Source organism: Musa acuminata, chromosome BXJ2-11 (genome assembly GCF_036884655.1).
Source record: "Musa acuminata AAA Group cultivar baxijiao chromosome BXJ2-11, Cavendish_Baxijiao_AAA, whole genome shotgun sequence".
In the NCBI taxonomy this organism is placed as follows: domain Eukaryota; kingdom Viridiplantae; phylum Streptophyta; class Magnoliopsida; order Zingiberales; family Musaceae; genus Musa; species Musa acuminata.
This window is the reverse complement of record NC_088348.1, coordinates 25538673-25553067: the sequence shown is the minus strand read 5'-3', so window position 1 is coordinate 25553067 and position 14395 is coordinate 25538673. Positions and strand designations below refer to the sequence as shown.

General features: G+C 34.5%; 1 protein-coding gene across 5 annotated transcripts; it reads right to left on the bottom strand.

The window, feature by feature from the left end:
* Positions 1 to 4973: 4973 nt before the first annotated feature.
* On the bottom strand, positions 4974 to 13564 carry LOC135626450 (probable protein S-acyltransferase 7). 5 transcript variants are annotated; one of them, XM_065131752.1, is made up of 6 exons: positions 13425 to 13564; positions 12824 to 13183; positions 11342 to 11524; positions 6386 to 6682; positions 5889 to 6122; positions 4974 to 5804 (listed from the first exon to the last, which is right to left on the bottom strand). In XM_065131752.1, exons 2-6 carry the CDS (start codon positions 12923 to 12925, stop codon positions 5268 to 5270), a joined length of 1353 nt encoding a protein of 450 aa, XP_064987824.1. In that variant the 5' UTR covers positions 12926 to 13183; positions 13425 to 13564; the 3' UTR covers positions 4974 to 5267. The 5 variants fall into 5 exon arrangements, with proteins under 5 accessions (XP_064987824.1, XP_064987823.1, XP_064987826.1 ...); XM_065131751.1 differs by having other exon boundaries at positions 12824 to 13190; positions 13425 to 13563; XM_065131754.1 differs by lacking the exon at positions 12824 to 13183 and having other exon boundaries at positions 13425 to 13536.
* Between the last annotated feature and the right edge of the window lie 831 nt (positions 13565 to 14395).

Genomic DNA, 14395 nt, shown 5'->3' with positions numbered 1-14395 from the left:
AGGGATATACGATCTCCCTAGGTAACACAATCTCTATACGCAGTTTTGTGTTTTGCGGATTTTTGCGCACCAATCTTCGCACGACGACGAACATCTTTTTGGGAATCGGGGATTTTTGTTTTCTTGTTCTTCCGCTGCGCATATGATGTCGCCCCCAATGATTTCCCAACAAGAACTCCTTCTGGATCAGTGAATTATTATCTCCAAAATAATTCACTCGACTCATCGACTACGGACATACTAGGCCACTACTCCGTAGTCCCTAAACGATATAGGAGAATCTAATCCATTGGACCTATCTGTCCTTAATTATCGTGTACCTATAGTCTCTCATCTATCTAATATCCCAGAGACCGTATACCGGACATGGTGCTGTCAGACCTATACGGTTTCTTCTCGAGTCTCGCTCTAATCGGATTCTCCCGGAGAACTCTTTCTCTCTTAATCCGAATGACCCTGGCTAGAGATTTGTCTGAGCAAAAACACATGAGATATTCCTCTCATGACACCAAGAGTGGATGATCCTCTATCGATACTCAATAGCCCTCGTAAGGTTGACTACCACTCCCAATGACTGGTTGTACAAGATCTGAGACATCCAAACCTATAAGTTTGATATTAAAGAATGGAGCACTCATACAGGACATCCTTGGTGTCTTAACTCTAAGGACTAGATATATCACTAAGACTACGAAATCGCTGTCTAACAATAAGATATCATCAACCATCCAGCATTCCGTAAGCAAATCAATCAGTAAACTTATTCTCCAATAAGCACATGTACTGTGTCCCTAGTGTCCCTACATGAGCAGCTATGAGACCAACTTCATCCATCATATGGACAGGTATACAACACACCAGTCTATCTAGTTATCTCGATATCCCTCTCGAGTAACCTATGACCGAGATTATTTAGGATCTGTGTTTAAAGGCGAATCGGTCTCATTATCGTGATCTCATCACGATCCGATTTTCATTATACAGATCCAAGGACATCACAATATATATGCATATATGCAATAGTCAATATAAAGTGATAAATACCAAAATATAATAAGCAAAAAGATTCTATGTCAAGTCACACGTGTCATCACTCACGTGATTGGCTTGCTGGGCACCTATGACTAGCAGTTATGTTCCTACTATTTCTAGAAATTTAGTTTCTCTATCTAGAATTGATAAGTTAGGATATTGTCTTTCTTTTGGTAATGGTAAACTAAGTATATTTTATGATTCAATAAAATTTGGTTCTAGAATTCTATGTGATGGTTTGTACAAAATTAATTTGAATCTTGAGTTTGCAAAGATGTTATTGACCATACAATCTAAGTGTTAGATTGAAACGTAGTTTCAATAATGAATGATCTTCTATATTGTAGCATAGACGATTGGGGCATATCTCCAAGGAAAAAATTTAAAGATTAGTGAAGGATATTATTTTGAAACATTTAGACTTCACTGATTTCGATGTTTGTATAGATTGTATTAAGGGAAAGGAAACTAAACATACAAAGAAAAATGTCACAAGAAGTAAAGAACTCATTGAGATTATTTATACTGATATATGCGGATCATTCCATATTCCTTGTTTTAATGGAAAAAGGTATTTCAACATATTTATATATAACATGTCTATATATGACTATGTTTATCTAATACATAAAAAGTCTTAGGCCATTGACATTTTTGAAGTGTACATAAATAAGATCGAAAGATAATTAGATAGAAAGTTAAAATTGTTAGATCTGATAGGGGTGGTGAATTTTATGGTAGATATGATGGATCTGGTCAGAATATTAGTCCTTTTGCTAGATTCCTAAAACAACGAGATATTTGTGCTCAATATGCATTATCAAGTGTGCCACAACAGAACGATGTTGCTGAAATGCGAAATCATACTCTTATGGATATGGTTAGCAGTATGATAAGTTATTCCTTTATACTTGAGTCGATGTGGGGTGAAGCTCTTAGGACAGCTATGTACATCTTGAACAGTGTTTCTAGTAAGTCAGTTCCATCAACTCTATTTGAGTTGTGGACTAGTAGGAAGTTTATTTTGAGACATTTACATATTTGGTATATCCTATAGAGATAAGAGTATTCAATCCACATGAAAAGAAATTGGATCTAAGAACTATTTCTTGATATTTTATTGGTTATCCAGAAAAATCTAAGGGATACAAGTTTTATTGCCCTAATCATAGTAAGAGGATAGTAGAATCTGGTAATACAAGATTCCTAGAAAATGACAAAAATCAATGGGAGTGAAAAATCTCGAAGGATCAATTTTGATATTGAGGAGATTTAGGTTAATTCTCCTATATCATCTCCTATTCGAGAAATTATCCCTCAGATCAATGAAAGTATTTACGAGGTTCAACAACAAAATAACATCGAAGAACTCTCATATGATGTTAATGTTGCTGCTGATGATCTTGTAGAACAATCATAATTGGCAGCTTTGAGAAGATCTCAAAGGAAAAGGAAACATATCATTTTTTATGATATGATGATGTAATGAAAGGAGACCCCTTATCGTTTTCACAAGCCATAGAAAGTAACGATTTTAAAAAATGATATGATGTAATGAAAGAAGAGTTAAAATCAATGGTCCGGGAACTCATTGAATTGCCCAATAATTATAAAAGAATCGGTTGTAAATGGGTCTTTAAGATAAAATGTGATTCAACGGGCAATATCGAATGATATAAAGCCATACTTGTGACCAAATATTTTTATCAGAAAGAAGGCATCGATTATAACGAGACATTTTCTCCGGTTTTTAGAAAGGACTCATTGAGAATCGTCATGGTATTAGTAGCTTATTATGATCTTCAGTTACATCATATGGATGTGAAAACAACATTTCTGAATGGAGATCTAGATAAAAAAAATCTATATGAAAAACTTGAAGGATTCATATAAAAGGAAAAAAGAAAAGAAAATTGGGCTTGTAAACTTAAGAAATCCATTTATAACCTTAAATAAGCTTCTAGACAATGGTACATAAAGTTTCATAATACCATTACTTTCTTCAGATTTAAAGAAAATATTGTTGATCAGTGCATATATCTGAAGATAAGTGAGAGCAAGTTTATTATATTGGTCTTGTATGTGGATGATATTTTACTTACCAGTAGTGATCTTGGTTTATTGCATGAAACCAAGATATTTCTCAACAAAAACTTTAAGATGATTGATATGAATAAGGCAGCCAATGTAATTATTGACATTGAGATATTCAGGGATAGATCTCAAAGATTATTATGATTATCTCAGAAATGATATATTAATTATATTTTCGAGAGATTTAATATGCAGTTTTGCTCAACCAATGATATACCTATTACTAGATGTAAAAATTTTAGTTAAAACCAATAACAAAAAAATGACTTAAAAAAGAATCAAATGAAGAATATTTCTTATGGGTGCCTAATTGAAAGTCTATTATATGCTCAAACCTATACAAGACCATATATTAGTTTTGTAGTTACAATGTTGGGAAGATACCAAAGCAACCCAAGAATGGAACATTGAAAAGTTGCAAAGAAAGTAATGAGATATCTACAGGGGATAAAAGATTATATGCTCACATACAGGAGATCAGATCAGCTTGAAGTGATAGGATATTCAGATGCTGATTTTGCAAATTGTCTCGACAATAGAAAGTTCACTTCAAGATTTGTATTCATGTTAGTTGGTGGGGTAATTTCTTAGAAAAGTGTAAAGTAATCACTTATTGTATCGTCAACAATGAAAGCTGAATTTGTGGCATGCTTTGAGGCCACAAATCAAGCTTTATGGTTGCGAAATTTCATCTCTTGTTGTGGTCGACTCAATTGTCAGGCCACTAAAGATATTTTGTGACAACATCACAACAGTTTTCTTCTCTAAGAATGACAAGTACTCTAGTGGTTCCAAGTACGTCGAGATAAAGTATTTGATGGTTAGAGAAAGAGTTCAGAAACTATAAGTGTCAATTGACAACCTGAGCACCACTATGATGATTGTTGATCCATTGACAAAAGCTTTACAATGTAAAATATTAAAAGAACATATTTTTAGAATGAGACTTGTGAGCAAGTCATAAAAGATATGATGATACATGTTTAGGTAGATGCTATTATTGATATTTTTCTTGCTTAATTAAAGTTATATGTTTCTTTGTTTACATTTATATTTATGCATATTATAGTTGAATGTAATAATATGATTATCTTGACAAGATAAATACTAATAATGTTGTGGTATATAGAAGGGAGTATGATATTGATGATATACAACCGCTATTACTCGCATTGATAGTTAAACTTAATATAGTATTATTGTGTTTATTTGACTTATTAGCTTGTTTTAAAATTCATGACTATGTATAAAATATGTTTTTCAAAATTCTTTGGAATCCAATTTGATAAAATTATTTTCAAACAAATTTTATGTTATTTATTTTAATTTTAAATATTTTTATATCTTATCAAGGGCAAGTGAGAGAATATTAGATTTTGTAGTCCTTTCTAATTGGATAAGATATATATAATATATTAGATTTTATAACCCTTTATAATTGGATAAGATATATATAATATAACTAATTAGATTCTGATGATATATATTGATCAATTGCTGAAAGGAATTATTCTAATAACTTATTCTAGATTCTCTACTCTTATCTGTAAATAGACAAGACACTGGATAAGAAAAAGGTATGCATCGTTAAACATATCTAATTATTTGATTTCAATCATAATATAAAAAATTATTTTCATATTTAATATAACATATTATAGATTTTTATGCTTAGTTTATGACAAGATTGTTACCCAAACCCACCATCAATCAATAGTATCATTTACTGCAATCCCTAATATAATCCTGTTAACTAATATGAGAAAAGAAGAAAACAACAGACCCACTAGACACATAGCAATGTTGAACCATTTCTAAAGAAAAAAGGAAGAGAGAAAAACCTGAAGTACGCTCAGATGGATAACAACTTTTACTGAAGCCACAAACGCAAATATATACACACATGCCAAGCAAGCGAATACAGTCCTCGACTATCTATCGTCTTCAGATCTACAAAAAAAATAGTCGATGCCGGTATCACAGCAAATCAGCACAAAACAATTTTCTACAAATGTGTATCAACCAAACCCAATAGATCACTCGCAAACTATGCAACACTAGGAGACACCAGTCCTTTTCCAATGCACCAAAAGGCATCCACAAGATCCATGCCTTTACGAGCGTGTCGCTATCTGAACACCTCATAAGTTTGCCGCAGACATGCTGCGGCTGCCACTGCCACTGCCTATCCTACTTGTTTCCCACATTGCAGATGCCACAGCTCGAACCTCAGGCATGGTCTCCCAGCTCCCACCTCTTCCCCAGCTTGAGCGCCTATGGTGCAATGCAGCTTGTACTTCCACACCCCTTGTCGACAGAAACTCCCTTCTTAAATCCGGGGAAACTTCACCGAGCTCACTGTCCTTGTCATCCACCATGTTTCTACTGCTTAGACCTCCTTCTAGATCACCAGCTTGTGTGACTGCCCTCAATTCATCCCATGTCACAGGCTTTCTACCCATCTCGATGTCACCCACTGCTCTGCCCATATTTGGACTCATGAAACCGCCACCTATAGTAAGTTGTTGATATTCTTGTTCCCGTGGTACCCTTGCACGGAATTTGTTCTTTGATGGAGGGATGCTTGTAAAAAAGATCTCTTTGAAATTTTCTACTACTCCTCGGTTATATGGGTTAGCTCTCCGATCATAACGGTATCTGAAGTTTTCATAAGTCGTCTAACAAAAGAACAAAGAAAATGATCAAAGAACAGCATGGGCATATACACTGAACTGTCAATAAGAAGTTACAAGGAATAATACCTGATTGGTGCTCATTAGATATAAATGGAAGACTGAGAGGCCGCCAACAAACCAAACTGATATGAAAATGTAGATTATGAGGACAATGGAAGCTGGAGTCTTAGTCATTGCTCTCCAAAGAGATATTTGTTCAGCATTTCTAATTTTCACGATGCACACCCAGGAAAAACCAAAGACATAGAGACAGAGCAAAGTTGTTGAGAAAACAAACATATAGAAGAAACGATAGTTCCTCTGCATCAAGAATACAAGTATCAGTAATAGCCAGAGACAAACTATCTCATGAAAAAAGTGTCTTTTATCTGAAGTCATCTTTGTCAAATGCAAGTAATAGCACTAGTTTTGATAATAATGTTCTAGTTGTTGGCAAACAGTCCTGGATGGTCTACAGTTTCAGGTTTTCATTAGTCATTAAACATATTCATTTGTGAATCAAGCTGGCTCACATTAACATATAAGACAATTTCAAACAATTATACAAAAAATTTGCAACTTACAAGCCCAATGCATTGGCCAACCCATGGGCAATGATGATCAAAACGTTCCACACAGTTATTGCAGATTGAGCAGTGTGAGCAACGAGGAGGCCGATAGAGCAAGCAAGTGTCGCAGAATTTCACCTTTACGGTCATCCCGTTCACATTTACATCCTTTGTTCGTGGTAAATGTAATTGTGCAGTTCGGGCACCTCCAACTTCACTATTATCCTCAAAGATTTCAGCTTCTGGAGGATGTGGATTACGAGGTACTATACCCGGATCTCTACCCGATGTCACAAGTAGAAGAATCAAATCCTGAAAGGCCAAGCCCACATCACACTTTGATTTGGATAAAAATACTTGCAAGTATAGTGATATCATGCACAAAGACAATGTACATTGACAAATCTGGCTATCACACTTCGAATAGCAAAATGCAAGTGCAATAATATCATGCACAAAGTCTATGTACATTTTGGTTCGACACTTAGTTGTAATGTTATTAAAAGAAGAAATATTTGGCTAGTAAAGTGCTACAATGGAGCAAGAAATGCATTTGAAATCTGCAAATGCCATAAACCAAATAGGATAACAATTGGGAGAAATATATAGTATGTATGCATCATAGGGTTCCTGAAATGCAGTCCAATATAGGTTTGTGCCATTTCAGTTCTATTAAAGTGCCTTCTTATGGATGAGTATTATATTTTATGCAGATACAAGTTATGTGTATTTTAACACCCGCACTTCATAATTCAAGGGACCAGATCAACATAATGCATATGGGCACCAACTTGGACTACCAGTTCAGTAAGAGATGTCCATCTAGTTAATCTGGTAATTGACCTGGCAGCATGACAATTATGCTACTTTAGTAAATCAATATTTCCAGGTAACAAAAGCCATGTCAAACCTTTAAATGTAAGCATGGTTATACTAACCAATGATTTCAAAAGGCACTCGGGCACTCGGGCGCTCGGGCGAGGTAAGGCGAGGCCTGAGCGCCTCATTTAATGTCCAGGTAGCACAGTTCAAAGAGGCGTCGCCTGCGCGCTCGCCCGAGCCCAAGCGCCCGGGTTAAATCATGCAACCGAACTAGCATTTTAGGTCTGGTTCGATCTCATTTGTGTTAGTTGGTTCAATCAAACCAACTAAAACACCGATATCAGCCTCCCTTGCGACTTCCCCAACCCTAACCTTGCTCACAATTCGACCGTCGACTTTTCCTCTCTGTTGCCGCTACCACTATCGTTGCTCGCCGCTGTTCGCTGCTGCCACTGCTCTTAATCAGCAGCCTCGGCCTTACTCTTTTTACACTCTTCTTACATCAACTCAACTTAGTATACTGTTAACAGTATTTTTTATTTATTAGATTAATAATATATTATTTTAATTTAATACTGCTAATCTTTATTTATTTAAAATTATTGTTAGGATTTCAGGATAAATGGCAAGTGTACAGAGCGACTCAATAGATTCTCCAATGACATCAAAAAAAGATCCTGCGTGGAAGTATAATTATCTAAAGAATTCTAAAGATCATAATGCAGTGACTTGTATCTTCTATAATAAGACTATTAGAGGTGGTATTTTTCGTACAAAACAACATCTATTAAGAAATTTCAAGAATACAATAACTTGCAAGAAGTGTCCACCTGAGGTAAAAGAAAAGTAACTGGCTTATATGAATGAAAAGAAGATGCAAAAGAATGAATCTTACGGAAATTTACTAGAGGATAATGTTAAACATATCAGGGATGAAGAAGAATATTATTCGATAAGTGTCAACCCAAGTGGGAAAAAAGTACACGACAACAAAAGAAAAGAAGTTGAGTACCAAGAAGTGTAAAAAAGAAAAGATGGATCTATATATGTTTCAAGGATCACAGAAGTAATAAGGGTAAGCAGGAGGTTCAAAATTAAGATAAACAAATATAAGTGATGCTTGTGATAAAGAAATAAGAAAAAGAACAATTCAGCACATTGCTCGCTTATTCTATCAGACTAGTCTTCCCCCTTAATACAATTTGTTTAGACAGTCTTAAGGAGATGATTGAAGCTATTGGAATATATGATGCAGGATTAAAACCGTCAATTTATTATGAGATGCGAGTTTCATTATTGAAAAAAAAGTCAAATTATACAAATGGCTTACTAAAGGGCCATAAAGAATCATGGGCAACTCATGGTTGCTCTATTATGTCAAATGTTTAAATCAACAAGAGATGCAGGAGTATAACTAATTTTATGATTAACTGTTCTTTATGGACCATGTTTGTGAAGTCGATAGATGCTTCATCTTTTGTAAAATCTGAAGACAATTGCAAATTCATGAAAGAAATTGGAGAACAAAATATCGTTCAAGTCATAAATGACAATAGAAGCAACTATGTATTAGCTTATAAAATTTATATTTTAAATTTTTTAATTACTTTATCTTCAATTATATGTGTTAAACTCTTAAGTCTTATCAAATTTCTTATCCTTTATCTCAGGTAAATTACTTGAAACAAAAAGACAACACTTATATTGGACTCCATGTGCAGTACATTGTATTGATTTAATGTTGGACGATAATGAAAAGATCCCTAACTAATCATGCTGAGGCTTTAAATATGATAAGAGAACTCACAGGTAATAAAGAATTGGTGAGATATGGTGTCACCCGATTTGCTATTTCATTCTTGACATTATACAGCGTGCATCGTCAAAAACATAACCTAAGAAATATGTTTACTTCTGAGAAATTGGTAATAAGAAAATGGGCAAAAGAAGCAAAAGGCAAGAGGGCCACTGATATCATCTTAATGTCATCCTTTTGGAATCATATAGTTTATATATTAAAGATAATGGGCCCTCTTGTTCGAGTCCTTCAAATTGGTAGATAATTAAAATAAACCTGCAATGGGATATATTTATGAGACTATGGATAGAGCAAAGAAAACGATTAAAAATTCTTTTAATGAAAATGAAGAAACACATGAGAAAATTTTTACAATCATTAACAAAAGATAGAATTATCAACTTCATCGTCCCTTATATGTAGTAGAATATTATTTGAACCCAAAATTCTTTTATAAGATTAAATATGTTAGGTTTAATACAGAAGTTTTGGATGAGTTATATCAATGCATTGCAAGATTAGTTCCGAGCCTTGTAGTGCAAGATAAGATTATTCATGAATTATCTCTATATAAAAATGTCGAAGGTCTTTTTGGAATTCCAATGACAATTCGATCCAGGACAATTATATCGCTAGGTATTAATAATTTGATATAATTAATTTCATCTATAGTATATTGCTATGTTATTGCTAATAATAACATAAATTTTGCAGTTGAATGATGAAGTCTATTTAGAAATTTCACCCCAAACTTGCAGCAATTTGCTATCAAAATACTTAGTTTGACATGTAGTGCTTCGGGTTGTAAACGAAACTGGAGTGTCTTTGAACATGTAAGGATCACTAAATATTTTTGTTTCAATTAATTTATTTATTTAGATATATGTATTAATATATTTTTAAATTATATGATATGACAGATTCACTTAAAGAGAATAAATCAATTGGAACATCAACGATTACATGATCTTGTTTACATAAAGTATAATCAAGCTTTGAAGGCTCATCATGATTTGCGAAATAGAATTGATCCAATCTTATCATAAGATATTGATGATTTAAATGAGCGGTTGGTGGGCAAAATGAGTGCCAACTTGTAAGATGTCGAAGGCGATCTTGTATTTGAAGATGTTAGATTGACATGGGAAGATGTGACAAGAGCTTCAGGTGTTGGAGAATTACAAACATATACAAGACATATGACAAAGAGAAAAATGAATACAACAACATCAAGCTTGACTCCTTCCATTGTTGAAGACATAAAGAATGAAATATATTTTGATGAAGAGGAAGGACAAAAGGAAGATGACGAACTCAATGAAGATGATTTGTTTGAAAATGACGATAATATTGACTAAGATGAATGACTTCGATGTAAAATTTTTTTGTTTTGAATTTTGAGGCTTTTTGTTAATGTGGCATTGTGACTTTGTACTATAGATTTTCTTAATTTAATATCATATTATTATTTAAATAATTATATTTATTAATTATTTTATATATTTTTATATTTTAACGTCTCGCTTCGCTCAGGCAAGCGCCTAGCGCCTCAAGCGTTTTTGGACTTTGGCGTCATTTAGCGCCTAGCACTTTGTAAATCACTGATACTAACCTTGTCAAATGACACTTTTTCAATATATAATCAATATAGGGGTCACTATATAGGTCAGTTAGTAGGTAATAAGAAAATCATAGGCAGAAGAATCTTCATATAACAAATAGCATTGAATTATGGAGATTAATCCATTAGTTTGAGCAACTATTGAATTTGTACTTCAACTAGTAGTTAGCAACAAACATACATCACACTTATGATAGTGGATTGGGATAAGGATGTCTTAACACGGAAAAACGGAAAAGAAAAGTAAAAAAACAAAAATCCAGAAACCCTCTTATGCATGGGAACTTGAAGCCGACAAGGATACTTGCAAAATACCTTAACTAATCATCTGGAAGAAGTTGATGAATTAGAAACTCCCTTTTCTTCGTACTTGAATTATAAATGACAAACATGCTTACTATAGCACTTATAAACAAGGAAAATTGGAAGCTTGTATCTTCAGTAAAAACTTCTATCGAGGTCATGAGATCCAAATCAGAATTTTATGGTTCAGAGAGTAGAGAGCGAAGAGCAACAAGTGTAGTTTATGGCTAAAATTTGGAAAAATAAATCCAAATTATTAGCAAGCTTTCCATATTTGTAGGAGTTTTAGGGATGCCATATCCTTTGTTTTAATGTTCCAATGTTCGATATCTCTATAGGATACTATAGAAGCAGCAACCAAAATGGAGCATCTAAATACCAAAGGAAAAAAGTCATGATAAGGGGACAAGGATAATGAAGTACTTACATATAAAGTGAACAGGACAGCTATTACCATCACTGGTATACCCAGAGTACTGGAAAATTCATCCATTAGTTTTCTGGCAACAAACACGCAGAAGATTGAAACAGGTGCAACAATCAGGAATATGGTGAGAAACAATGATCTCACATCAGGACCAAATATAAATCTCCCTTGAAGAAAAAAAATCTGCACAAGATATGGCAAAGATGTCAATGAAGGAACCAAGTGTTCAACTTCTAAAAAAAGAATTTTCTGCATTATTGTCATAAAAGCATTGAAAACAAAGAGTAAAAACAATCCATTCATCTCACTAATAGGAAAGGTAGAGCAATCAGAAAATTATGCATGAAACTGAATCAATGTAAGCTAGTACTCACTCACTACATGGAATGCCAAGACTCTTAGTAGGTTCTACAGTTGACTTATTTAATATAAAAACTTTAATATTCAATCCAAATGCAGTACATGCAGAAACTTCCTAGTATTATTGCAGGTGTTAACAAGCAAAATTATGCTCTCAAGTAGAACAAGGCCGACCAACAACTAAGCCATTTTTAGCCTGACATAAAATCTCGAGCATTTCACATCCTCATAAGTTCTACTGCACATACATGTACAAAACAATTACAAAGAAGGATGCCAAAAGTTAACAAAAGGTACTTTCAAGGTTGTCTTGATTGTAAAGACAATGACTACATCTTTAGTATAGCAATTTATTCAATGAGTTCTTTGTTTCAATTTCAAAAGTTCTCCATACAGGGAACTAATGCACCATAAACACAAAATGATTTACTAACAAATGACATAATAATTCAATTTACACAGAACAGGAAACTAAATGGATATGACAAGCCTAAAATAGGTCTCACAGTACTCTTACATTTTATTATGAACAATAGTGCATGCAAATGACTGTCTTGTATGGATCAGTATAAACCTTTATTTTTTTCAAATGTAAATGCAGTGCAGAATAATGAGTTAAAGACTTCTGAACATTGTTCTCCATCGGCTTCAAGGTAAAACTAATCTACACATGTTACAAGCTTATGACATTTTTTGGATAAAATCAAACACAGCAACGGAACTCTACATTCAGTGGATATCAAGGAAGCCAGTAGCTAAATATAATTAGCAAAAGAATCAAGCCCAACATACAATGCAGTTCGGATTCATTCGATAAGGAAAAATAAGCTGAAAGTTGAGAACTTTATAATGCACACAAGGTGAAGATTGGAAAAGGTAATTCACTTGACACATCAAATTCATATCCAATAACACACACTTGCACACTCACGCATGAACGCCAGACGATTTGAAGAAACAATATAAGAAAACTTCAGAAACTTTTAACTTTCCGATCTCTCCTAGACACGAATCACGCAATCAAAACCGAATTTGCCCAATAAGCAAGTCGCAGCCATTCCACCAATCCAGCTGGACGGAGGCGTCGATGAAAGTTTGAGGACATAGATCAACAACACTTACGTTGCTTCCCTTCCAGGCCTCAAACACTCTTGGCGATTCCGCATCCGCCGCCATGCCGCGGGCGGCCAGATCCGAGCCGCGGGGAGGCGGGCCGACGTGCATTAATCACCTCCAAACCACCTCGTATCGTCCTTACTGAGAGACCTCGATCGATCCTGCAGAATTTTTCCGCTGTCGGACGAAGAAGGGATCTTCCCTAGGGTTCCGACTTGCTCCTTGCTAAGACAGGCACCGGGTTACCCCGATCCGTCTCGCGGATTCCAGCTGCCTCATCCTCGATCGTGTGTCGCATTACCTCTGCCGCCAGCCGCCGCCGCCTCAGGCGGTTGGCTTTTAGACCGACGAGAGCATCGGTGGAGACTGGTGCCTTGGACAGAAGAGAGTGAGAGTATTCTACTGAATGTCTGAAAGTATCTTTTATTGGATAAATTGCATATAAATATCCTTGGAGACTTCCCGGAAAAAGTTGTGAACTTTGGGTTTTTTTCTCTGTAACCAAACAAATTCTGACAGAGTACTACTCTCGTGTGTATATAAAAAAAATCATTTTAACTCTATAATTTTAAAAAACATTTATCATAGCCTCAACTCTTAATTGTACCTCCTCACACTTAGCCGCTTATCCTGTTGATCCTCGCCCGCCCATCAACTCTCGTACGGAGGCATAGGCAACTAGAGGAGAAGGAGCGATCGGTGTTGTCAACCTATAAAAGCATGAGCGATTAAGGAGAGAGAAGGTGATCGACATTGCCTGTCAACCTATGTAAAAAGACACAAGTGATCAAGAGAAAAAAAAAGAAAAAAGAAAAAGACAACTGGATTGTTTATCAGCTTGCACATAAAGACATGGATGGAGGGTGATAACTAATAGAGATAAAATAATCAATTTTTTTAAAAAAAAAATTTATAAAAATTTTTCAAACTTATGAACCTATACAAGAAAAATCCAAAGTTATGATTTTCTTTCATGAATTTTCTTGGCTGGCGATCCTGTAGTGACACCATCACTGTGAATTGGGAGACCTGGCAGTGCTCCCTGCCTCCACCGACACAGGAAAACCTCCAAAAACCTCGTGCTCTTATTGGTACTTTCAGCACCGGGTTTGTCTTTGACGGATCTAGTGATAAAAACTTTCCAAAAATTCACACGCAGAAGATCAAATTGGATAAAATTTGAATGGGAGACTAAATAATAATCAGATTCTGTGGGTAAACTTTAAATAAACAAATTCAAAATTGAGTCAATTTGAATTTATCCATCATAAACTCCTAGTATAAAAAGCTTGAGTACGATTCTGTTCTTCAATCAGTTTAATTTGACACAACGATATTTTAAAATGTGAAATAAGTGAAAAAGGTTAAAGGCTCCTATTTTTGAGAAAATAAGGTAACCAGCTCGTTCTTGAAATTTTTTTTTAATCCAAATCTTACTCATTATACTGCTCATTACAAAGAACATCTCAACAAGAACCAAATTGAATTAGATAAAATTTCATACTCTTTTAAAAATAGCCTGAATTGGCATGTTTAACTCGTTTTATTCCTAGTGTCAAAAACAAATTCCAAACAAAT

What these genes read in the sequence shown, in the direction of transcription:
- LOC135626450 (XM_065131752.1), bottom strand. Translation starts at nt 12,925, where the DNA reads ATGCACGTCGGCCCGCCTCCCCGCGGCTCGGATCTGGCCGCCCGCGGC. An exon ending in AGGCCTGGAAGGGAAGCAAC is followed by an intron (nt 11,525 to 12,823) that starts GTAAGTGTTGTT and finishes TATCTTGTGCAG; the next exon opens with ATTTTTTTTCTTCAAGGGAG. An exon ending in TTGGCCAATGCATTGGGCTT is followed by an intron (nt 6,123 to 6,385) that starts GTAAGTTGCAAA and finishes TTCTTGATGCAG; the next exon opens with AGGAACTATCGTTTCTTCTA.